At 41.0% G+C, this 27,394-nt stretch overlaps 1 protein-coding gene across 3 annotated transcripts in view; it reads left to right on the top strand.

Moving 5' to 3' along the window:
- Positions 1–27,394, top strand: part of fam222aa (family with sequence similarity 222 member Aa) — a 51,190-nt gene that overhangs the window by 11,950 nt on the left and 11,846 nt on the right. For all 3 annotated transcript variants that reach the window (XM_056745871.1, XM_056745870.1, XM_056745872.1), the window contains one exon: positions 16,935–17,089. In XM_056745871.1, the coding sequence (XP_056601849.1) occupies positions 16,987–17,089 (103 nt within the window). In that variant the 5' untranslated portion in view covers positions 16,935–16,986. The remainder of the gene's footprint in view (positions 1–16,934; positions 17,090–27,394) is intronic.

The raw sequence follows: 27,394 nt of genomic DNA, 5'->3' as shown, positions 1-27,394 counted from the left end.
GCCGCTGGTGACTTTTCATTTTATCATTTAAATTCGCCCCATTGATGTCACCGGCTTTGATTGACAGGCTAACTTGAGAGAGTAGCGATAGCAATCAGTCCTCATCAGCTGCGTTTGTGACCGTGGACAATAGTTTTTTTCTCTTTCCGTTTTCACACTTGTTTTTTTCTCCCGAGCCCCCCTCCCTCCTGTCACAGAAAACTCAGACGATTGCATTTCTGTCACGACAGAGGGCTATTGATCTTTTAAATCCGAGCCAGACCTGAGCAGCATTGTGTTCAGGAATCCGAGACCGCTCTGCAGAGACCACTCTGAAACGGGCTCGGTCTCTTTGTAAACGGCGAAACCGAAGCTTTCTGAACAAACACAATATTAGAAATCTAATCTATCGGAGAGGGCGACATGCAGATGGCGAGCTGATTGTCAAATCGGGCAGTCCACTTTAACCCGATATCCCTCTGTTTCCTCGCTCTCATCTCTTCTGGTTTGTCAGTTCTGTTTGGTGTCGGCAGGTAAAATTTTTCTTGTAAGGAAATTCTCTTTTTAACCTCTATTTTTATTAGTGGCAGGTCATGAGGGTGCCTCTGCTCTTTTCGAAAGGTCATCATGCAGGGGTCACAGCTTTAGGCCAGGAGATATGGGACCGGCATGTTGAGGCACCCCTGGAGCGAATCATGCGGGTTCGTTGGTCTCGCTCGAGGGTGAAACAGCAGTGGAAAAACAGGCACATTAAAATCAACACATAGCTTAGAGGCAAAAACATCTCATCTGTCCTGTGAGGAATGTGAACTAATAACCTTTCACTAACTGAGCTGTTACAACTACATTTATACATGTTACATATATATATTGTCAAACCAAATTTTTTGTTGGTGGTTGCTAGGGTGTATTGAATAATTGATAGGTGCATGGTAGAGTTTCTGATTGGTTGCTCAGTTGTTTTTATCTCCCAAGTCAAAAGCCCACCAAGGAAATGTCCAATATTTAAAGTCAGATATCGCTTTCTCTTTTTTCTTGCCTCCAGCCTCACATCCATTTCATATTAAACAATAAACGCATGAATTTACATCATTTCCTCTAGTTTTGAAGGACTTTTGATCTTTCTGGCTCTCCTGCTTTTCAAGATCGAATTGAATGTTGATTAAAAAATGTCAGATCACTCGATAAGCTGGATATTTTGATGTTTTATGAAACAGAATTTAACATTTGTGTCATATAGGATCAATTGTACCGGCAGTAGTGATGCTTGCCTGATTGGCTTTAATTATGTGAAGGAAATGATCTTTTAACGTTACTTTTACGGACAATTAAGAAATCAAACCTTTCATGTAAGTTTCTAGAGCAAGGTCACAGATTCATTTTAGTGCACTTCAGCTTTAGCAACTCTCTCCGTTTAATGAAGTGTCGCCTTTTAGGAGGCTTAAAAAGTGTAAAACTAGTGATTTGAGGAAAAATAGCGCTGCGTCTGATAAACAAGATTTTACTGTTTTTTTATTTGTGTAGCAGGCTTAATAATATTAGTTCAAACGTGCTTCTTTTAATTGGTCATTTGGCATTTAGCTGACCATTTTTATTGAGAGCGGCTTACGGTACAGTAATTGCAGGAGCTGTCCCCCCACAGCGACGCTAGGTCAAGCGTCTCATCGTATGGCAAAATGCTAATCACTTCTAAGTAACTTTCCGGTCACAGTTCTACCTTGAATCGCTTTGTTTATTCCCAATGTTCTCGCCTCCCCCGGCCCCCTTCTCCAAATTAGGATGAGGTGGTCGGATCTCCACCTGAGGAAATTCGATCAGCGGGCAGAGAGGTCCAGATAGGGTCTGCTGGGTAGAGTGAGATGACGTGATGCTACTCGATAGGGGTTTCTCCCACGGACTGCTCAGGGATGAAGCTCTATTGACTTTCTCCAGCGGGAAATTTCTCCTGCGGTGTCTCCATTGGTTACCAGAGATTCGTTATATGAATTTTTCACTGGTTTCTTTTAAAGGCAGCAACAAAAAGTAGTAGAGGAACTTAAATGAGCACAGCGAGACAGTCTATCAGTTACACTTTCTTGAACATCTACCGCTGAGAAGACATGAGCTTTGAAATTTAGTCAAAGACAACATGAGGCAGTGTAGCAAAACTCATTTAGCTTCCATAATGTGATGTATTTTGTAGTGAAAAAGAATATTGGGTGTAAGTTATAGCTGGGTGGGACTCGATTTTATTTATTGGGATTAAATTGGGTTGTAAAACGCTGTTATTATATTGGGTAATTAAAAATAAAAATATTTTTTTCAGGCCCTATAATTTATGCCTATATATTTTTATAGTTAATATACTTTTACATAAATTTAAAAGTAAGCTAGAAAGCAATTTCTTGCAAAACATTTTTTAAACACGTCCATAAACCCGGCCGACTGGACAAGTCATGGAAGAGTGGTGAAAATTCATTGGTCAAGATGCGAACCTTCCTTTAGGTTACCGGTTTACATTTAATCATGATCTAATCTCCTTCCCGTTTTCTAACCAAACAATTTATTTATCTAAATATTTGTGAAGTTTCCCAGCTTGGTGATAAAAGGAACTGTTTGTTTTGATGATTCTCTGCCTGTCAGTAACCGTATCATCTCGCCGGCAATGTTTACTGTCCATTACGTCCAAGCAAACACAGACGCTGCTGATCTTGTGTGCTCTCCACACAACCTGTCTCCTCTATGTCTGGATCATAAAAGTGCATTCAAAGCTTTGAAATGCCTCCGCTCTCCCAAGCCCCAGACACTTGCTGCATAGCTCAGCTGTGTGCAAGCATTTCACCCCCCTCGCCCGCCCTCGCGGCCGCCCTGGTTCTCCTCCCTGTATTCATGTGTCTCTCTTGACTTCTCCAGCCCATTGTTTCCTCAGGGGATGGATTCAGCGAGCGGGGAGGGCGCGAGCCTTCCGATCAATAGCCGCCCCATCTGTCTGGCCTGTAGTTGAGGGTGGAATTCAGCACCGTCTGTGCGGTTTGTCGCCGGATTCTGCCTGAATGGGGCTCGAGGGCTGGGGGGCTGAGGTGGGGCAGCTTGTCCCCGCAAGCCTCTGCTTTTGTGCCGCCTCCCTCCCCAGCCTAGTGATTAGCTGGCTAGCATGTGTGTGTGGAGATGAGAGGCATCTATTGTGTCATTTCACAGGCTCCCGGGAGACAGGGTCACCTTGTACCCCGCACAAACGGTGTCCTCTCTGGGTATTTTGACCGTCTCTCTTATATGAGGTCCAGACACCCAGGCTCTGAGCACATCTATCTCTCATCTCACCCTTTTGAGATTGCCCCTATTGAGAGAAAGTCTGGAACTGGGCTTTCAAAGCAGACATCTGAGATAGTTGCACAGTTGACATCAATCTTCTTGTGAGACACTGGAGAAGCGCTAGATCGGACCGGGCAGCTGAAATCTCCTTTAAGGATACTGAAGTCTGTATTTGGGTAGTTGACAAATAAAACCGTAAATGTGTCACCGTTGGTGAGACGGCAAAAATGTAGAAAGAAAACTAGCAATGAAGAAAAGTCTCTCTTATGCTGTTTTATATTATAAATATAATTATTAATCATATAAAATAAATTATTAATGTTTCGTTTTCATTTGTTTTGCTATTGCACACCATAGGAGACCATTCCAAATGAAGGGACCATTCCACATTTTGATTTAATAAGCCTGCATTTCTAGATGTAGTGTGGCCATTCCAGTCCAGTATCTGTTGAATTTCAGAAAGATTGACAAGACTGTGATCGAAGTAAAAAAAATTAATCACATAACAAAATATTTTCGAACATGAATAAATATATTGGTTGTATTACTTTATAGTGGATCTGAATGTCCTTTCTTTGACGTAATTGAGGGTTTAAAAATGTTTCTCCAGATTTCATTTTCTGGAAAGGAATGCAAATAGAAACAATATTTTTATTTGAAATATGGGAGAAATATTTTTAGTAGTTCACAGAATGTAACTAAAACCATCATTTTACCTATAAATGGTAAATTCAGAAAAACTGAAAATAATTTTGACATGGTCTCTTTAAGTTTTTCCACACTGTAAATGTTAGCGTCTACAGTGCGTATTATGTGTGCGTGTATGTGTGTGTAGACTGTTGTGACAGCTGCTTTGCCTTGATCTGTGCACTATGAAGAGGATTGTGATCCTTGGGGAGGCTGCTCTGTACTGATATTTTAGAGCATTGGCTTCACATGAAGGACGGAAACAGTGGCCCCAACCTCTCTGGCTCAGGGACTCTCAGGTCAGACTGTACCTTTTTTACGTCTCTCATGGCCGCTGGTATATTTTTTCTATTTTTCAATACCAACATGAAAAGACCCGCAAACCTAGCATCAAGTTGACAGAAAAACAACATGAATGCAAGGACAGCGTGTCAACAGGGTTATCTTTTGCTGTCTTATTAGCTCATTTCTTTCGATCTCCAACAGCTCGGCTATTCTCTGTGGCTGTTAGCTACTGCTGCGCCATCCTGTCATGTAAATCTCCATTAACTTCGGTTCAGCCGTCAGAGGCCACACTGCTCCTCAATGAGCCCTTTATTACCTCATATCTAATTGTGTGGCTCATCACAGCAACTAATCAAAGAGACTCGTATCCAGCAGCAAGGTTACGTGGCGCTAAACTCAGGAACGCCAGAAATGTTTCCAAGAATAGCGCGATGGCAACCTGTTCTTTTTGTCTAGATACTCTTATTTATATAGTTTTAAACATGATTTTTTTTGGGACAAATTATCTATAAACAGTTTTTTTATCATTTAGCTCAATTTAGTTTGAAATGAGAAGGTTAGTTCACATACAATTTTAAATTGTCAATTGATTCACCTTTGTGTCCTTCTGAACCCATATGACTTCTGTTCTTTTGTTGAACACAGGGAGACATTAACAGTGATGTTAGCAACTGCCTCAGTTCCGCCCCATTCACGTACATTGAATTTATAGTGTCAACACTGTTTTTTCAGAAAGCTACATTTTTCAGAAGAAATAAAGTATTTTGGGTTTGGAACAGCATGCGGATGACAACACGATTTTTGCTGTTGGGTAAACTAAGCACATTCCTTAAGCAAGGGCAGTTTGAAGACAACAACCATCCATTACAGTGGTATTTCTAAATGAAACACTGTTTATTGGCAAATAATATAGGGAGGGGGTATGCATCAAGTTTTGATTGGATTGTTCAAAACAGACTATTATATTATTGGTTAATGTTTTTTTTCTTTCTCACGCAGTGTTACATCAGCAGAAAAGTAATTTCAGAGGTGGAGGAAGATATTACATCTTGATGAAAGATTATGAAAGCAAGCTTTTTTCCTCAGCTTCAATGCGCACTGCATAATGCACATCTTTCTAGCCGCTTAAACCAGTCTATGGTAATTTTACAACTCCATCTCCCAGTTTGTCCTTACAGCTTTTTATTTGGTTTACCTTGCTGGCCTGTTGGACTCCCAGACAACTAGCTGTGAAGTGCTCAAAACCATTTTACTACCAGCTTGACGGGCTGGGAGACCAGCAAACCATCTGAGGCTGGTTCCCAGCAGGCCACAATGTCCATTCATTAAAAATGCTTTTAATGCTCCTTTAAAGAGGAGAAAACCTCAGAACTAATATAATCTTCAATCCTATACCCACTAAGGCTTTAGCTGGAGAAAACGTTGGTTTTAAGGGATGGCGAAAGCAGTTGTGCTTTGCCTGCACATTCCAGCATTGCACAGCTCCTCTTGGCTTTCCTGGAAGGAACTCTGGGTCTAATTTTGCCTCTGCGAGTTTGGGAAAGAAAGAACGAACCTTAGTGGAGGGGTTGGTTTGCTCTTAATGGAGGCACTCAATGGCTATCTCCTCCAGCCAGCCCCGAGCTAATTTGAGACGAGGAGGATTGGTGTTTGCTGTCTCTATGTGCTCTTCCCACCTAACATGCTTTTATCGCAGCGTTTTAGCGGCCAAGGTTTGGTTGGGAGAGCGAGCGGGAGAGAGTGTAAAGGGACATCTGCCTTTTGTGTCTCCTGGGTTCTCTGCCATCTTCTCCTTTACTCTCAATTAAGAAGATTTAAACAGACAGTGTTTGTCTTAGTCCACACTAAAGAGGAAACATCAGCAGGTGTGTGTGTGTCTTTGTGTGTCCGAACAGACACGGCTGAAAGGCTTTCTCCGTCGGATGGGCTTCGTCGAGACTAGCGACGGCTTTCAGCGCGGGGGAGAAAACTGCAGTGACAGCACAATGAATAAATTGAATAAGGCTCGAGTAGTAAATTGTCTATCGTCGGTGACAAACGATCTGATAGGAGCGCGCGGGGCCCTCCGACGCCGCCATCCCGGCAGAGCTGTGAATAACTGGCCTGACTGCGCGCTGCTTAGCACAACGGCCTCGCATGTTCACTTAATAATTTATACACTCTGAAATATTTCCCCCCTGAACAGATCCGCCAGCAGGACGGGGACGACCTCTGGGAACGTCAGGGTAGTGCTAATTTGGGGGACTGTGACATGCAGAGGTTTCTCTCTTAGAATTTTCCCCCTCTTCGTTTGGAAAGGGATAGCGTTTGAGACGTCAGCTGTACGTTTCGAAAGTTTTGCCAGGGCTTATTTAGCATAGACGCTCCACAAGATAGTGGAAGTCTGCCAAGCTCTGACACACTGTTTATGCTGACATAATGTTATTTTTATTTACGTTTATGTAGATACGCAAACAATATTGGAGTGAATTCCCATCACTAAATACTTAAGTATTTGTTCTTGAGAAATCAAACCCATGACTGCCGTTGGTGGCACCATACTTTGAAGGTCCAGAGTATGAAATCTAGCGACATCTAGCGTTGAGGTTGCGAACTGCAACCAACAGCTCACTCCACCCCTACCCCCTCCCTTAGCTGTATGGCAGCTTACACAGGACTAAGATGTCTTCTGTGCCGAAGGAGATAATGCAATTTACGGAATGCGCTCTGGAGAGCAGTTTGTCCATTTTGGATACTGTAGAAACAACATGGGGAATTCCATGTGAGGGGACCCACGGTGTATGTAAATAGCTCATTCTAAGATAATTAAAACATAACCCATCATTATGTAAGGTCTTCATACACCTCTGAATACATGATAGTTATGTATATTATATTGCATTTTCAAAAATGACACATTGGACCTTTAACATCTGAGTTAATGGGACATCTTTACTTTTTGCTTTGACGTTGCAAATCATTGTCAGTGTAAACAGCCATTTATGCTGTTACGGACATTCTGAAATATTAAATGTGCATACTTGTGTACATTTTCCGAAATCTAGTCTCCGCTTTGTCCATTTCGGGGACCAATAAACCAAAAATCTGTTCTTGTCAGATGAGTTATATTTGGTGTCCTTCAGACCTTCAGCACTGATTTAACTTCTCGATGGGATTTACGGTCCACATACAATACATACTCTGTGTTTGCACTTATAGGGGCAGCTATAGTTCCTCATGTGGCTTTTGCGTTCCCTGCTATGTTTTATTTCTTTAATAAGCCAGGCATTTTTTTAAAGTCCCGTTCGGGGCCTGTAACCAATTATGCAAACTATTAAAAATTTAAGAGGGACAGTCTTTTATAATTTAATCCTAAAGTAATAGATTCTGTTAAATATGCATGAGCTTGGCTTTATAGATGAAACTGGAATTAATGTCTATCAGAGGCCCGACCATGAAGGCAGAGGAAGATGTGGAGTGCAGAAGGGGGGCGTACTGAGGGGAAACAGGAAAAGAGAAGGAGATGGGATATCTTGTCATTATTCAAATAGGGAATGATTGCCATGGACAGAGGCAGACTGTCTATAACCAGACCAGACGACTGGTTTAATCATAGCAAATATTGAGCACATTTACTAGGGCTTGGCAAGATGAGAGGCTGAAAGCTGATCCGGCTGTCCCCTAGTTCGATTGTCTCCGTTTTTTCTAGAAGGAAGGTTGTGTGGTTGAATGGAAGGGAGATGTGTTTTGGGCTCTGGTTTGTTTTTGGCAGGCCATGTGACAGCTTAATGAGGAAGTTAAGGAGCGTGCATCGGAAGGTCAGGGACTGCCGATCAGAGAGGGAGTCGTATATCCCCGCATAAAGTCTCCTCACCCGTATCCTGTACACTCAATCTGTCAATCTCTCGTCAGCTCCGCTTACCTCACCGGCAGGACACACATGGGGTTTCTACACAAACACATCCCTTTTTCAGGTCCACCTTGTGTGTAAATGTAAATATGTATTTATGGGGTATTTGAAGAATGATTCAAGGCAAAATGCTGATCAAGACCTCCACAAGCGATGTTTTTCCGTACCACACCTGTGAACCATCTTTCCACCCTGTTATTTCCAATGTAAACTGTAAACTGAGCTGCTTTGTAGTGGGTTTTCACGGTCCGATGGTTGCAGGCTAATTGCGTGTTGAGTTTTGCCCGGAGAAGGTCAGTCGGCGGTCCTTAACTTCCACACTGCCATTAATCCCACAGCGACAGACAGACTCCACTCGGCGCTGCTCGCAGCGTAAACGCTTTGTTTCGAGGAGGACTGCGAAGAGAAATAAAGGATTTATGAAATATTAGATTATGTGGCTGCTGAAGTTTTGCCTTTGAGGTGGATGTGGTTTTCTTCTTAACTGAATTGAGGGTTCTGGGTGAGTGGTTGAGAAGAGAGGATGTTCTGTGCACCAATTTCAGTATCTCCTTGATGGCAATGAGATGAAACGAAGAACATAGTCTTAAGTCTCACAGTAATCTCACATTTGACTCCTTTGGAGTGCTTTGTATTGTTACTGCATGTAAACATGTTTCTGTTTCTCTAGAAATATAACCAGATTAGCCAGCGATTGACCATTTACTTTGTAAATACCCATGTGCACAGAAATACGGTGCATCAAGAATTTACAATGGATGCGAATGCTGTTTACTGTTGACCCGAAGCTTCCATTTAGCTTCATGAGCTGTGAAAAAGCAACCTCCGAGCTATAATATTTTTCCTCTGATGTGTGTGTGAGTGCGTTTCAAATGTGAATTCCAACCTCAAATGTGATACGTAGGATTAAAAGAGGACTGCAGGCATGATTTAAGGATATCTAACCCCTTCAATACGCCCCGCATATCTCGAAACCACGTTTAACCGCCGACCCAAAACCTTCTCTCACTTTCTCCCGAAATACATATTAATAGATTAGAGAGATGAGGGGGTTTGTGGATACATTCAGCAGTTAAAACGGAGGCTGAGCTTCGGTCTTCAGGTCGGTTTTATCTGTTTTTTAAGTCAATGGCCACATCCTCTTTGCAATGTAATTTAATCAGAGACTGTGTGGCTGTAGGCAGCATCTGCACTCAAGAGTACAGCGAAAGAGAAGTGAGAGAACACGCTTTTTTTTAACTAATCCTTAGATTTCTCTGATCACTCTGCTGGATGAAGACAATTACCAGTCCGCTTTTTCATGCTAATGCAATCTCTAACCAGATCTCCTCCTAAAAATGTGGGGGAGAGAAAGCGAGAGACATAGGAAGAGATGGAAAGGTTTTTTTAGATTAACATTTAATTATGAACCGTTCCCCGTCAGGCAGGCGAAGGGGTCAGGAGAGGAGGGCAAGGCGCAGAAGAAAAAGGCCAGGCGGTAATTTAAGATGTGAACCCTGTCTGGGTACGTGCGTGTGCACCACTCTGAAGAGAGAGAGAGAGGGTCAAAGGCCATGTCTCATCATAAGCCAGGCTTCGCATGAATGTGCCTGTTTTCGAGCGTTTGCACGGGAGATTTTAAGTCTGGTGTTTGTTTTGTGGTAGGATTTTATGACATCTTACTTCGAATAAACAGCGTTCTTGAATAAATGGTCTTTGGCTCATAAGATTTGGAACTCAGTGGCAGATTAATTTCCCAAGCCTCTCTTGACTTCATAAGTCTCAAGCTGTCAAGACTCGTGAGGCTGTCGTGCTCAACTATCGGCGTTGGGGACTACAGCAAGGGTCTTTAACATTTTTCAGGTCATACAGAGATGGACTATGAACCCCTGTTACATTCAGTCAATGTCATTCCGAAACCTCGGATGTCCAGGGAAATGGAAAATCACTGTACTTTTTTAAATACTGTGTTGTCAAAGTTGGCAAGCACTTTCTATTGGTTAAATATTTGTCAAACCCATTGACCAACATAAAGGGTCACTAATAATAATGATTTATGGCAGTGAGTAGTAGGGATGCAACAATACAGCTCACCCACGGTTCAATACAAACCTCGGTTTATGGCCCGCGGTTTTCGGTTAGGTTCGGTTCTGATGGCTTCGGAACATTAAAGTGATTGTTTTATGCTTATGTGACAGGAACAGTAAAAACTTAAGAGGACTTTACTGAAATTCTCTTTATTTTACTTGACTTGTTGTATTATCTTTAAGCAAAAAACCACATGTACAAATTCCTGGTGTATTTAATAAATGTAAAGATTTTCACTGGCAGCTCACAGCAGTTTTTGGTTTACTGTTCATCAACATGCCAGTAAAATAAGCCACTTCAAATGGTTTTGCCCATCAGAGTTATTAAAATGACGGAATGCAAAACTTGCGATTGCTATAATAGAAGTAAACGTGGCTCAATGGGAAAAGCCAAAGATAATATATTAACAAGGTGCATCACTGCCATTGCAATAAACTGGAAGAAATGCAATGCTAAGTAGCTGCTTGGAGGCGCTCTTGCTATGGCGTAAATAGCTGCCCGAAAGGCCGCCAAGTGGCATGATGATTTTCGTTAAACGGACTTTGGCATGGTGCTGTAGACGCTCTTTCTGCATGTGCTGAGAGTATCGCGAATGTGCTGCTTTCGTATGTAGTGTTAAAATACATTCTTAATGTGCCGAATTTGGACAATATCACTTTAGTACAACGGGAATACCATAAAGCCAGCTCGCGTCTGTTTGTCAGCATTATACTCTACAGCAGCATATTGCTCCTCGTGTTGAAGTCTCGCTTCACCGGCCGATCACCACTCGCTATTAGATATTTGGAATGCGTTTATCCATCTCAGCATAATGACAAACACGGATAGAGCCAGTTCACAGTGTAATTAAGTGCAGATTTTTTTTTTTACGCGAACCGGAAAATCTCAATTCACTTACACGTATTGAACCGTGGAGGTCGAACCAAACCCAATATTATATTGAGTATTGTGGCATTCCTAGTGAGTAGGCTATAGTGCCATTTCAGTGTATTCACTTTCTACATACATGTTATTTTTTATGGCTTTGCAGCCTAAGCATTATACTGAAAGCATTTTTGTTTTAAAGGAATCATTTAGCCAACAACTGGTCCCCATTTGACTCTCTATAGTTTCAATAAAAATTGCTATGGTGAAGTCAAAAGGACAATTTTTGGTGAACTTTTCCTTTAAAAAAATTCTAATGCATTTTATTATGTGAGAGACCGAGAATTCACTGAACGTTCCATTCTTACCTATAAGTTTAATTGAAGTTAATAAGTATGTCACATTTTATTGTAGCAAAAACTTTTAGTTTCAGAATTGTAATTTTCAGCCTCCCCAGATATGCTGACATTCTCTGGGAGATGTGGAAAATCAGTTGCGTGTGTTGTGCGTTTGTACAGGCGTATCAGGTCGACCCGGCCCGTGTTTGGAAAAGCTCTGCTTTGTATGTTGATTTGCAAGCCTTGCAAGTTTGTTTCGTTCAGGTGCACATCGTGTGGCGACACAAGGAGATAATGACCACATGATCTCATCAGTGTTGGACTGCGACACCCTTCTATGAAGCTCATATAAGCACACACACACACACGTAGGGGAGTCTTATCTCAGATAAACACAGTGGAAAGCAGATGAGAGGTAGAGGTGTACATGTGTGTGCGTCCTTGAGGATAAGACGGTCATGTGAGGTTATAAGCCAGTCACATTACTGGAGACAAAATTTGTTTTTTAGATGAACAGTACAATGGCATTCATCAAATTATAATAGTGTGTGTGATAGAAATGACGACCATTAGCCAAACTAGATTTAAACATTTTCTTAATGGCTTTACTGTGCAAAACTGCATGCAAGTCCGTTGCTATGAGGTTGATAAGGTATTCCATAGCCGTATTTACACAAGTCAACATCAGTTTGTCAGCTCCGTAATAGGATGCTATTAAAGAGTCTTCGACTGGATTGTTATGTCTTTGCGCCATTAACCAAACAGCTATAATGGAGACAACTAATAGTGCAATGTTTATGTGCATTTCTTTTATCCGGGCAGTGTTTGATCTATATAGATCGCATTACAGTTTCTTTTGGTTTGCCTTTACTGGTTTTGTTACAGTCATTATAAAAGTGTTCTAGGTTACAGTCGAACCCAACTGTGTGTTATTTTGGCTTTCAAAATGTATTTCTTCCAGTAATTGATTGTTTCTCACTCGATGGTAATGACTCATGGGAAATTGAGGTCGGCAGGCCTGCAAGTGCATTCTGGGATACCGAAGTGAGTGCACTGACACTGTACATAGGGTTTTTAAAACAGTTTGGCTTTTCTTTTGATTTTTCTATTGATTCGAGCTGTCGATGGTACATTAAGCTTTCAGTCGTTTTGGCTGACCGTCTGGTCATGATTTAGGCGTTTGTACTTCTCGTTCCTCATTTTCTTAAATGACGGAGGATCATCTTTCAGCCGTCATCCCCTTAGGCTGCGATCAAAAAGCTCAACAAACAATGAACAAAATATGGCGAGAGAAGGCGCTTGAATATTCAGACTAACAAATGAATGCCCTCAAGGGTTGGGGGTGTTGTGGGTAGAATGGACCATTGTTTTCATCTCGTGTTAATCCTAAACAGCGTCCCAGTGTTATGTGAATGAGATTAGATGGGTGACAGTTTGATGGTCGGCACTGTTCCTTTTTAGTTTAGCGGTGCTTTTTTTAAAGGGTTGGTTATTGTTTACGGACTACCAGTGATTTAGGCCTGGCGTATGCAAGCGTTTCTTTTTCTCTCAGTTTATATAGTAATAAATGCATATAATGGACAAATTTTTTTTAGTTTGATTTGTTTCCGAGAATTGATTGATACTGACCCAAAATGATTGTTTCTTCATCAACACAATGCCAGAGATGTCATCCACAAAGCTTATTTTAAAGACTCGACTTTTCTCTTCAGCATTAAAAAAGAGCTACGCCAGCAAACAGTGTAAAAACTCAAAATGTTGTTTTACTAAAAAGGGGATTTTGAGTGAATTTGTGAATACATGAGTCCTATCCGTCTATTGTAAAAGACATGTTCCTCCACACATTCATAGCGTCTTATCTCAGCCGATTCGAGATAACAGGCGCACAGTCTTGTGTGCCGTGACGGAGATAGATTGAAAGGACAAATTTACTGCCGGCATATGTTTACGTACGTTCCGCTAGAAGCAAAATAAATGCTCTCCCATCTGCTTACAGTTGCAACAATGGATGACCTGTGTTTGACCCCGGAATGGAAACGGCGTGGCAGCAGATGTGGATGCTGTATGCATATATTGTCAGTCACTGAATGAGACTGTATGTATAGTGAAAGCTTGCGTGTGCGTTGTTTGTTTGTTTTCGGTTGGACTGTTTGCGCTTTGTGAGGCTCTGTAGGTTTTACATCCTCTCCGGCATTCATGTGTCCGCAGGCCTGTGTCGGGTCTCCCTTTGCATGCATGTGTGTCTGTGTGCGTGCAGTCTTGTTAGCAATCCCTGTATTTATGACCCTGAGTGTGTGCCTGTCTGCAGATGTCCCTATCACGGTTTTGTTTGTTTGTGTTTTGCATCCGTGTTTGTCCTTGTCCCATTGCACTGTGTCTGTATGCGGGCGGGACTGGCTGGGTTATTGTGATTTCGTAAATTTTCTCCACCTGCATACACTGCATATTTGTACGTGTGTCAGTGTGACACAGTTTTTGACCCAAAATGATTATTAAAGTTAGGTTTTAATTGCTACTAAACTTTAATACAATTAGTTTTATCTAAATTCAATACAAAGTGTATTCTAAAAGGGGTCGAGAACACTGTCTGTCCGTCTAATGGGCTTTTTCATTGCTTTCAATTTATCGTGTGTGTGTGTTTGAGAGAGAGAGAGGGAGAGAGAGAGAGAGAGAGGGATTATAGGGAACTGTAGTGGCTGCTTGTTGAAGCTGAAGAAAAGGGACTGGGTGTGTCGATTGGATTAACTTGTTTGGGCTTATTAAGAGGGGACATGCACAAGCCTTTTAAAAGCTCTACATGGGGTGCTGTGTCTGTCTCTGTTTCTCTCTCACACACACACCGAGCTGGCAGGTCACCATTCAATTAGGAAGAGAAGCCCCCCACCATCCATCCCCTGGTTTCTCAAATGCAGGCCCTCTCTCCATCTCCCCCTCGCTACCCTTTACATCAATACACTTAGATTATCTAAAGGTCTTTCTTGGTCATAATGGATGACGCGCAAAGATTTTATAGACAGGAAATCAACTTTTGTCTCTCTCACATTTCCCATCGTGCTTTTTGTGTTATTTTCTCCACTCTTCTTTTGTTCTCACTTATACCTGTTTTTGTTCTCACCTTCCCTCACTTTTCAGCCTATCGATCGTTCAGCTCTCCCACAGAAGGGCACTTCAGAGAATATAGAGGGCTCAGGCCAGCGTGAGGTTAATTCTCCCGCTGGAGATCTCGGCATGCATCAGACAAACTAAGTGGGTATGTCCACCTGGACTGTATATGGTTACAGATTCAAAAGCACTTTGAATGCGGAAACCGACTTGCGCACAGTATTCCAAATTTCTTTTACTAGAATTTCTCGTCTCGGCTAGGGATTTCGCGGTCCTTTTAAGCATTAGTGTAGTGAGACCATACTAATGGTTAGGGCTGTCGGAGACGGCATAGGTGGAAACTGACCACTTATTCAAAAATTAATGGGAGAAATTGTAACATTCAATATGGTTTTAGGATAGAGCCCTCACCTCTTAACGCAAATATACAGGTATGGTTTTTACACTAACCAAATTCAAGCAGGATGCTGTTGAGTGACTAATATGCTGTCGATCAGGCTATTTCTCATTCATGAGACAAGGAATCAGTCATACGTTCTACAATCTGACCGTTTGATTGAACATTGGGTTTTGTATGACATTTGCTCTCAACAACAGCTCATAAACCCAGCAGTTTGAGGGCAATAAAGGTGATAACAAACCTTGTAAGTGTTAAATGAGTCAATGTCACAAAGTAACAAACTGGAGATCTGTCGCTAGTGATCAAAGCTAGACATTGTTGCGTCTGCTGTCGTTTTGCGCAGGCTTTATTGCTGTTGCGGTTGATTTATTCACACAAGCACATGTTAGCCAACATAGTAACACAATTTGGAGTTGAATGTGTATGTACTATAAATAAATATTGACAACCAGACAGGCAACAAAGAGTTGCTTGTCGATCTCGCTCTCATTCTACTCTCAGCTCCTTCTCATCTGTCCGCATTCACGTGCAGATTTTTGGAAAAAGAGTCTCGGGCTAATCCATTTCCTTGCTGTGACAGAAAACCATTGAAGAGACTGGAGAGACAGAGATGTGTACCGATGAGTTGCGATCTTTAACACTGATTTCTCATGTCAACTAAACAGAGTGATTTAGCAATCTTTGTGATTGACTGGATTTCTTTTTCTGAAAGTCAGATTGATAAAATCAGGAGGACTTGTCAGGCTATTTTTAATAAAGCTAAAGGTTGTTTAGCATTTGTTCAAAGGGATAATTCACCCAAAATCCAAACCTGTCATTCTTTATTCAGAAAATACTTTACTAGAAAATTCACACAAATACATACCATGAACTTTGGTAAAAATTAACCAAAAAGTTCTGGACCTGCCTGTAAATGCCTCATGCCTGATGATCAGATCACATGTGTTGTTAATAAAAATCAAAGTACGCTACCCTTGCACATTGGAGATGAAATAATAGTACTGATCTTGGTAAGAAGATGAATCTACTATATAATGCATGCAAAGCATTTTACCTCCATTTACTCCCGTGGCCTTTTCCTTGTTGCTTAACATGATGCCATTTTCCGCACATTTTACCCTGATTTTAGTTTTTACTTTGCATCTTAAAACTGGGTAGGCGCTGATGGTGGGCGGCCCCCTGATCTGCCGTCAGATGCTCCCAATCACGTATTCACCGACAGAGCTGCCGTTTCCTGTGTCGGCTGCCTGGCAGCGAGCCCCTTCTCCACCTCCTCTAAAGCGAGGGAGAAGATGGAAGGATGCAGAGGAATACAGCCAGAGATTTATGGCCCGGGGGGAGATTGATTACGCCCGTCACTGGCCCTGATGTGCGCTTGGCATTTGGCCCCCCCACCCAACTCATCAGCATGTTATACACACACAAACAAACACACACACACTGTTTGGACATTCGTACTCCAAACAGCCACTCTGACAAGCTCCTGTAAATCGCCTCTAGCCTTGTTCTGACAAAACACTGCGTCAGTCGCCATCTGAACTGCAGACAGACGGTTTTCTCACACTCTCTCTGTCGCATTCTCTCTATTTCTAAAACCCATCATCTCATAAAAACACACATCAGTACCTAGAAAGCGTTTCCTTCAGGTCAACACAGGATTTGTTCTGTTCGCGTTGGTTTTTGGAACAGCTTTGTTTCTCGTGTGAAGGAAAATTGCGATAGGCCGCTGATGGATGAGTGTTTTGGGTTGGCCAGGAAGGATGAGGCTGTTGGATTCTCATGTGATGCAGCAGGTGTGTGTTTGTAATTCAGACCACAGAGCAGAGGGGCAGCTGGAGCAACATTAGACTTCCACCTCACATAAGTTTCTCCTCCTGTGCTTCACAGGTGTGAGCTAATAGAGCCGAATTTAAGACATATATGTCTTTTATATGTGTGTGTGTAACCATATATATGGTTCCCAAATGTCTTTTCCAACATTATCTATAAGTTTCACTTATTTAATGCTAAGTGTACTCTTTTCCTTCTTCAGGTCGGCCTCGGCAAACCAGCGGCTGTAAAATTGTACCTGCGTCTGCGCAGTCATGCTGGCCTGTTTGCAGAGGAGGCAGAATCCTGCGCCCCAGCACGCCACAGCCGTCTGCAGCAGCAAGAGTCTGGAGGCAACGCAGCACATCAACCGCAAATGTGAGCAGAAAACACATAAAAACGTTCACACTCAGTCTGTATTTACGGTATCGGTCAAAAGTTTGAGATTAGGTGGAAAAAGGCTTAAATTGTTTTAAGTGATTTTCCCAGACCAAAATATAGGTGTGCCAACATGTTCATTTCGGTCATAACAAAACGAACATTTATTAGAATGCATGATTGGATAAAGTAAAGTAAAGAAAAGCCGCCAATAAAAGTCCAGAATGGATAGAAAGTCCTAAATATGAATTAAAAAGCATTTTTGGATCAGACCTCAAGACGTTGGCTAATAAAATGCCAAAAGTAGATTTTACACAAACTGTGAAGATGCTAAAATGTTGATTTATTTACATTTTTCTTCATTCGCATTTTCTTCATAATTATATTTTAATATGTATAATTTTTTTTAAATGAATTAGTCTGGGATCCTAAACGTTTGACTGGTAGTGTAGATTTCTCATGTTTGATTGTTTCAAATGTTCTGATCTTTTTATCAGGTTATTTTGATCATTAATATTTTATTATTGGCCAACATCTGTGCTTGAAAGTAAATAGTTTTTGTTGCGTTTGTCACTGACACAGTATGTTAGACTTGCGTCTAACGATGCTCAGAATAATTGAATCTGTCTGTACAGGAGCAGATGAATAAAACAAACTGACTATAGATTTTCTTTAACACATTTTACGTTTGCGGCTTTTTGTGCCAGCTTGAAGAGATCTTAAGATCATTTTATGGCATTCTGACCCCCAGCAACTTGAAATTATATTCATTTGATGCTCCAAGAAGCTTCACAATACTAACATCTTGTTATTCACGGCCTCAAATCAAACGCTAGTGGCTTTTTATTCTTGTATTTGAGTTTCCTCACAATCTTCTCTCTCTTCCTGTACTGTATGTTGACCTACACTTGCATTCTGTAGTTAAATATATTCTGTTGTGCTGTACTTTCCCTTTATCTTATTATTTAATTTGAACAGATCTGGAATCATTAATAACAAGCTGTGTGATTCTGTTAACATATCGTACCTCAACATGCTCTCATATCTTGTTGTATCTGATAACCAGAAATGATACTGGTAGTTCCAGGTAACTTTAGCAGAAGTAAAACATCAGATCTGTTAAATACTGTACACGGTTTGTATAACGGCTGTCTACTGATCTGTGACTAACTACCAGATTTTGTGACGATATATGGATCGTTTGTATTCAGTTTCATCGTTCAAAAGCCACAGTATCGGCAATAATGACAAACAAGCTTCTCAACATGGCTTCAAGGCTTCACCTCAACCCTGGCCTTCAGGTTAGCTAAACATTTGCAGCTAAAAACGTCCTTGCTAACCCACACGGACACATGGCGCACAAACAAATCTGCTTATTTTCCAGATGAGGGTTTCACACGTACAGTACTTGCGCAAAACATTCTCTCATTGTGTTTTTTTTGGAGCGTGGTGTCTAAAGTTAGGTGTCCCTGTTTGTTAAGGGTTCACGAGAATTTTTACAGACAAACTAAACTCAGTCTGACAGGCTCCCGGATTCAAGAACACTGTGTTTGTCCGATAGAAGATCCGGCGGCTCGCCTTAAAGCCTCAGATTAGATTTAAATTGAGGGAGCTCTTCCTGTAATGAGGAGGGAAAGAAAGGAAAGAATAGAGGGGGGTTGTCTTGCGTTTGGATTTTTCCATGACTTTGGTTCCTTTTGTTGACATGGCAATATTCCACATGCGCAAGCTGATTACAGTAAGGATGGGCAGATGAATGTGTAACTCCTAACGGCTATCCCTGAGGTTCAGCTGTGAGCTCAGAGCAGCTTAAAGGTAATAGGATGGTGTGTTCCTCCTGCTGTTCACTGATCAGCGTGGTATCATTCTGCTTTCTCCTTCCTATGCAGATAGGAGTGGGATGAAAGAGCTTTCGAAGAAAGGGTCACCTTAATGGTTCCATAAAGCAGGGGTTTTCAAACTTTATGATGCCTATGACCCAAATAAGATGTGTGTGGGACCCCCTTTTTCAAATACACACCCATCTTTAATTTTTATGTGTAAAGAACATTTCGGCTTTGTTAGATAAATAGCAAATGTAATAATGTAAAGACAACATATTGTTTCCAGTAGTTGGCTACACTCGTGAAATGTATAGACTGTTTCATTGGCAAACAACATTAACGTTATGTGGCCCAAACTTTACTTTCGGTAGACCTCCGCAAAGAATCAGTTACTGTTAAGTAGTTTTAATTGAATTCCATACATTTGACAATAAAATAGCCAATAAAATGTTAATATAAATGACTAATAATGTAACGAAATATAAAATAAATGATTAAACAAGTTAACTTCAGGCCAGGCGTTTGCGTCCTATTTATGTAACCTTGAAGAGACATTTTCAATTCAAGTTTATTTGTACTGTAACACTAGGAAGATACAAATATAAACAATTCTGAAAACCATGCATGTTGCTCTGCTCCCCACTGATTTCACTACCTCTCATAACTTTAACTTAATGCTGCTATTATAATGTTTACATTGCACTACAGGGCTGCCATGCATGACGGAACTGTACACACCAGTACTTCATGTATCTGCTCTACCGGACTGTTTACACGCATCATTTGCACTCTATACTGCTCACTTGCACACCAGGAACATTACACTGAATGCTCATTTGCACTAATGGACTACTCTCATAACTGCATTAACTCATCTACTGCACTGTAACTTTCATAACTGCATTAACTCATCTACTTCACTGTAACCTTAATAACTGCATTAACTCATCTACTGCACTGTAACTTTAATAACTGCACTAACTCACCTACTGCACTGTAACTCATCTATTGCATTATTGCATCTATCGCATAACAAACTGCATCTACTCATCTATTGCACTATAACTTCAATAACTGCATTAACTCATCTACTGCACTGTGACTGTATATCTGCATCTACTCATGTATTGCACCGTACCTTTAATAACCACATTAACTCATCTACTGCACTGTAACTTTAATAACTGCATTAACTCATCTACTGCACTGTAACTGTATATCTGCATCTACTCATGTATTGCACCGTACCTTTAATAACCACATTAACTCATCTACTGCACTGTAACTTTAATAGCTAATGTCTGTAACTAATGCACACTCAAGTCACTTGCACTATTGTATAGTCTATATTGTTATCTGTTCATAACCTCCTGTACATTAATGTTCACAGTATATAGCCTTCTGTATATATTGTTCATAGTACATACCGATTGTCATATTTTCATAGTACATGCCCAACGTAAATTATTTTCCTAATATTGTATTCTGTATTTATTCACACTGTATATCTGCACTTGCTAATTGCACTTCTGGTTAGACCTAAACTACATTTCGTTACACTGTACCTGTATATGTGTAATGACAATAAAGTTGAATCTAATCTAATCTAATCTAATAAACACTTGAAATGAAACAATAATAATGTTTTTTTTCGTTTTGTTTAAACGTTTACTATTTTGCTTTTATCGTTTTCCCTGAAATTTCTAGGGACCTCTTTTAACCTGAAGGCCCTCCCAGTTTGAAAGCCCTTAACATAAAGAACCTTTAACATCCGATTGTTACCTTGAACAGCACAATTGTTATTGCAAGTACCTTTAAGTCAATAGTTATTTGTGGAACCAAAAATGGTTCTTTTCAACGACAAGATAAAATGATAAAAGAGCTTCTACAGTGAAGGTCGAAAGGATGCATGGAAATGCAGGATTTGAAGGTGGTTACAAAGTTTAAAGGCCGAAAATGTTGCTTGGGGGCCATTGGCAAACATAGTGATGTTTGAGTAGATAAAACCAATGAGAGCATAAAGAGAAGAGACGGAGACCGCCATGCCTGAGCACATTGATTCCCTTCCTCCAATTTCAGTAGGATTTTGCCACTTCCTTTCTCAACCGCTCCTTATTAAGAACCAGTCAGTAGGGGTCCAGAGCTGAAATCAATAGAAACAAACAGCTTCTCACTCGCTTAATCCCTAAGATTCAGATGCGAAAAGCTTTATTGGCATGACAAACTGTCTTTAAATTGCCAGAGCATAGAAGCATTAAATATACATATTTACAGAATTACACATGTTAAAAACATTAATAGTATATATTATTTCCCATTTTGATAGATTCTTTTAAGTATTAGTACTAAAGTAACTCGCTCACTCTCTCGTACAGTTTCACCTTCTGGTCTCTCCGTTTGCTTTGGTTGAGAAAAGTTCATAACAATAATGATTTGTGTGCTTGTAATTGATTATAGTTTCAGTGTCTGTGCTCTGGTTTCAGTGGGACTACACTGTCTGAGGCTGCAGACAGGAGAAAGACAGAGACTATGGTCTGCTGCCTGCAGCCAGCTCCTATCACAGCTCCTCTTGTGAAGTCTGGAGCAGCAGGCAGGCAGTCTGGAGATGACTGAGCAAAACCGTTACCTGCTTGGTTTGCTGTACCTCAGATCTCACCCGAGGAGAGAGAGAGGTTATTTCAGTGAAATAAAAACATCCCCCTCAACATGCAGATGAGGAGCATCTGTGAAGTTCATTGGTGCGACTCCTATTAAAAATGCCTTGTTCCCTTAATAAAAGAGGACTTAACTGGCTCCAGCATCAGCTGTGAGCGCACGGATCGGCCCGCCAGACAATCAATTTCCCCCGAGCTCATGGAGCTTAGCGGGCGAAACGAGAGCGAGGGCGCGATAGGAAGGGGGTCGTTTCCATTATCGCACCTCTTTCCCCGGCTGAGCAGAAAGAAGCGTCGAAAGTGCAAAGTGGAGGTATGGAGAGTAGTCGAAAGAGCGATAGAGCGACGTGCTTTAGAAAAAAAATCATTGACCAGCCGCTTTTAAAAATATCGTATTAGATTAGCTTCAGTGAAGAGGCCTGTTGAGTTTCCCCCTTCCAGCCCAGAAATGAAAATGAAACGCTAGTCATTAGTTAAATTATAAATCATAGCCGCTTGCTTTCAGCATGCCTAAATTCTCTGAGTATGTGGCCGCATTCTCCCGTGTCAGAGCTTGTCATTCTAATTAAATCTCGCTGTTTGGGTGACATTTGTAGCGTCCCCCCATCACCACGCACTCCGCCCCCCCGTCTGTCTGCCAGTAGCTTAGATGGCGACATGAAAGTCTGAGCATGAGGGCAGAGCCTCGCTCATCGGAGCGCACCCTGGAGACACGGGCTTGTAGAAGATATACCAATGACCTCTATGCTGGACTTTAAACTCGCTCTCTTCATTTACTCTTTTCAATTGTGAAAATACTTACCCGTGTGTTCTGTTTGTGTCTCATCTTTTTTCTTGAGTCAAAGAGGGTTTTGGCACCCAATCAGATGCACATACGGTGCTGTGACATCATGTGTAGGGTCACAACAGCCAATCTGGTTGAGAGAGATTATCACTTCCCAACGCCTGATAGAAAAGATCCCACTAGAGAGCCTAGCGTGTTTACTCAGAAATATTTAAATGCGCAGCTAAAGTGAAAGCTATCACCCAAATCTACTACCGAAGTTGCACTGGATTTAGTAGAAATCTGCATACTTTGACCTTTCCTCATGGATTGAGAACCGATGTCTGTGGTCCACAGGGAATTTTCACATGCTGCACGCTCTTTTTTTTTTTAACACGCAGTCGTGTTCGTATTGAAAATTGATTCCAATGCCCCGCCCACTCCATCTCTCTCTCCCAATGGATTTATCAGTATGGATTTACCTTATAACCGGAGTTATCAAAATCTCTTTTTAGTACATGATTGTAAGTACGTTCGAATTGGGCTTGTAAGTAAACCTCATCCTGCAAGAAACCTGCACATGCACCCACAGGCTCACTTCCAGACCCTGCTGGGGACCCAACTTTTTCTCTGTGTCCATCCTGGTGCCACAAGCGGAGAAGGGACGGGGAAGGGTGGTGAAGGGGTTCCTATGATGCTGGTGGCTGTTAGTATGGGTTGGAGTGAGGGAAGAAAGAGGAAGAGAGGAAAAGAGATCCCGATCACTCTCCTGTAGGGGCCAAGATATAGAGATGTTTAAAACACAGATGTAGACACATTTGTTTCACTGTATTATTGAGGACATTTCATAAGCTTCTATTGTTTTCGTACCAGAGTAATGATATTTTCTATTCCCTCTAAACATAGCCTTTGCATTAACTTTTCACATCATAAGATTTAAATTGGAATGTGATTTGGCTTGGTTTCAAGCCTTATTTGCAATTTAGGACCACCTTAACAGACCTTGGCTTACGGTTTTTGCCATGTTTTACTTTTATTTTGCAATTAAATATTGTATGGCTACCAAGTATATAATCCTGAGGAAAATCTTAACCTACAGTGGTCTCATTCGAATGTGATTTTGCAGTTTTTAGGCATCGTTTGCACTTTAGGACCACACAAAAAGTCACGTTTAACTTAATTTTAAGGGATAAACATCTGTCTGACAATGAAGCACAATATCAATAGAGCTATATAATGTGTTATGAAGAAAGAGGGTATTAGTGTGAAGAAATGTTCAAAGGACAGATCATATTTAGAAAGTGTGTCTGCGCAAGAGAGAAAGAGAGAGAAGGGTGTAGTACACGGCGTGCAATACTAACAGTGATGCTCCTTGGGGACCTTTAACATCAATTAGAATAGCCTGACTGACACACACGGTCTCCTCTGGGTAAAGTGCGTACGCGTGAGTGTGTGTGTGCCAACAGTTTCTCTTGCAAATGGGAATCAGACACATTAGTATGAAAGACGTGGTTTGCTTGATTGGGTTTCTTGTTTCCTGTCCTTACACGTCTCTGCGGTCTAATATTCTCAGACACATTGTCAAAAACAAACAAAGACATGTTTAGATATAAATAAGTGTTGGGAGACGGAAATAGATTGCGAAAATGTTTTACCTCCTGTGATTTGGCCGTCTAGTTAGAATTTTTGCTAGTAGATTGGCTTATAACTGGTAAATTGCTTAATGTTATGTGCCAGTGTGTGTGTGTGTGTGCGTGTGTGTGTGCGTGTGTTTGTGTGGTGTTTAATATTCATTTTGAAGCGGTGGTGGGCTTGTTTTCTAAATGGGAGAGCATAAGGGTTGAGAATTGCTCCAGGCTAGCTGCAGGCAAACCCTCTTTTTCTATTTACCTGCATACTCGCCCTGTGAGATCCCTCGATTTGTCAGGACACACACACAGCCGCAGTTTTTTCCACCTGTTATATGTTCCTTTGAGATCTTGTTTGTTCCTTTGAGATCTTGTTTGTCCATGTAATCTCGGTCTGATGCTTCGATTTGTCTAGCTGCTGCTTTTGTGCTTATATCTTAGTGTGTGTGTATGTGTGCGGCGTGCGCGTGTCCACGCTATTCGTGAATTATTGTTTTTGACAAGGCTTCCTGATACTAATCGACCAGTCAGGAAGGAGGTTGTCTTTTTAGATCAAAGTGAAGTTGAAGTTTTTTCTCGTGTTTCGGGTTATCTATTCATTATCTTTAACATCAGAGTCTTACAATGAGATTCTTTGTGTGATGTATCAAAAAAATATATATAAATAATTCAACTTAAAAATGCAAAAAAATGTGTTGATGTGGAAGGGATAGTTCACTCAACAAGGAGAATTATTTTATCCTTTACTCACCCCCTTTTATTACTTTCTTTCTTCTGCAGGACACAAAAGCAGATAGTATGAAGAACGTTGATATCTAAACAACACTGGAAACCCATTGACTTCCATTGTTTGGACACAAAACCAATCTTTTGTGTTTCACAGAAAAAATTATCAAGGCTTTGTAGTGCATAAGGGTGAAGAAATGATGACAGAATCTATTTTTGCGTGAACTATCGCTTTAAATAACTTCAGATTATTTATCGTCCATTAACAGCCTCTGAGCTCATAGTAGGTCTGCCTTTAATTTGGAAGTTAATTTGTTAGGTTCATAATTTAAAAACCAATTTCCCTATGGATCAAATGAATAGGAATTTTAATTCCGAAATTGACTTTTGCACTCTTTAAAGCATTTGTTAATCCCTTAATGCTGTCAGTCCCATAATCTTTTTTTTCTCTGCAATGACAACTTTTATTACAGTGACTTAAATTCTCACTCTCTCATAAAGATATGCTCAGATATAGAGGTCTGTTCATTCTGTCGATTCAGTGACCCTGCCATCTCTGTTGGCGTATGTGGGTTGGCTGAGGTGGTTTCTTTTCTCTGCTGTATAAAAGTTAAATGGTACCCTTCATGTTTTGGTTTTCGTGGGTGGTTATCGGTAGACCTCCACATGCAGAGGTGTGTGCGTGTCGGTGGGCTGGATAAGATCCAGAGACAGGAGGTGGATTATGGGATGAAAGGGAATTTTATAGCTTCATTACCGTGGTTTAAGATATAAAAAGAATTTGTCTCAAAGCAGGTGCCGACACAATACAGACAAAACATGTCTCATAAAATACCATACCGTCGAGAAATGAATGGAACACAGTCTGGGTTTCTGGAAATATTTCCCTTTTCATTTCCTCTGTAGACGTTTAAAAAAAGTTATATAAAGTTAAAAGACACAACAACCTGCTGATGAATTAAAAGTTTTTCTTTGAAACTCTACTATTGAACTTTTTCTAATGATTAAAATGACAGTATTAATCAAATTATACTTTGTTTAGTTTGAGATACCACAAGAACACAGCAAAATAGCTGTATGTTCATTTCCATATACATTTCGTTTCGCTTGTTGGATTTGTGCTTTGTTTTCCCTCACACCCCATGCCAAACGGCCAACTGGCGAACCGAAACAAAGTCACCCAGTTCTCGTCCCACAATGCCCCTGACGTGTCTGCTGACGGTTAGTATTCCACACGGGCGTGAGGAGGACAGTGTTCGTCAGCTCCTGGCACTGTTGTTGTGGATGATGAAGAGGCGTCAGGAGGAGAGCCAGCGGATGGGGTCTGTGGAGTTCTCCTCAGGGAGAGGAGGGGCTGTTATCTTTCTCATACTGCTACAAGCACTGAGGATCTCTTACTCATCTTTCTTTATAATCTCTAGTACCTCACGTTGTCCTCCGGAGTATGGAGGGCAGAAAAAGCTGTTGGGTGCTGAATAGCAAAAAGCAAAAATCACAATACAGATTCAATGAGACTAAAGGGATAGTTCACCCCTGAATAGAAATTCAGTCATTATTATTCGATTTCATGTCTTTCAAAACCTGTGTATGACTTTTTATTTTGTAGAACACAAAAGAAGATATTTTGAGGAATGTGTTTTGTGTCCATGCAGTGGAATTCAATGGGGCCCGATGATGTTTGGTTACCAACATTCTTCACTATATCTGCTTTTGTGTTCTGCGGAAGATAGAAAGTCATACAGATTTGAACTTGAAGTTGAGAAAATATAAAAGAATAAACATTCTTGGGTAAACTATCCCTTTAAGCTAAAGCTTCCTGTTCGATTCTAATAAGCACGACTGACCTATCACATTAGAGTATTCCAGATAACTGTTTCACATATTTTCAGTATTTTATTCTTCATAATGAAGCAGAAGGTTTTTATAAGCAGGAAAAGGAACGAGTGTTGTCTGTTTTCCCACACTGTGTGTGTAGATAGGCTGGCCCTGCTTGCCTGATAGAGGCTGTGAGTAGACAAATGCAAAGTGACACTTGTGTGTGTAGAATGGTATTTGTAGTGACGCTTTGACCGCAGATAATAAAGTGTTCGCCCTGAGGTGATTTCAGACGGCAAGCACCCCCAATGAAACACGCTTACTCAGAAAGAGAGAGAGCGGGAGAGAAATGGAGAGATAGATGAGAGCGCGACGAGGAGACCGGACGATCGAGAAGGACGGTGGAGTGGGAGTGTATTGTTTGTAAAACGGATTTCAGACTTTTAAAACAACATGGATAGTGTGTGTGAGAAAGACCAGGCGCTTTCCAAAACACGTTGTGTTTTTTATTGAATTATTTTGGAATTGGCTTTTAAGTGATGTCACGTTGAAGTATTACACATTTAAACTTCTTGTGTCATCCTTGGGTAGATATTGCAAAAAATAATGTTAAAAATTATATTTCCTCAGAGAAGGTCTTAAGTACCAAGCACATTATTCATGTGCATTTTAATTTGACTTGGAGCCCCTGCGCTTATTAGCTCAGAGATTCACCTTTGATTGGGTACTGGCTGCTGTCTGGGGGGAATAGCTCAGTAACCCTGAAATGTTTTGCCAGTGCACACTAAGCAGGAAATGAATCTATTAAAATCAGATCTTGGCCCTAACAAAATATTAGATGAGGCTTTAGACAGCTTTTTTCATTTTAACTGACCCTGCCTGTTAACACAAGCCTT

Source organism: Triplophysa dalaica, chromosome 4, assembly GCF_015846415.1.
Source record: "Triplophysa dalaica isolate WHDGS20190420 chromosome 4, ASM1584641v1, whole genome shotgun sequence".
Lineage (NCBI taxonomy): Eukaryota > Metazoa > Chordata > Actinopteri > Cypriniformes > Nemacheilidae > Triplophysa > Triplophysa dalaica.
Note: the sequence above shows the minus strand (reverse complement) of the source record. Positions and strands in the feature narration are given on the sequence as shown.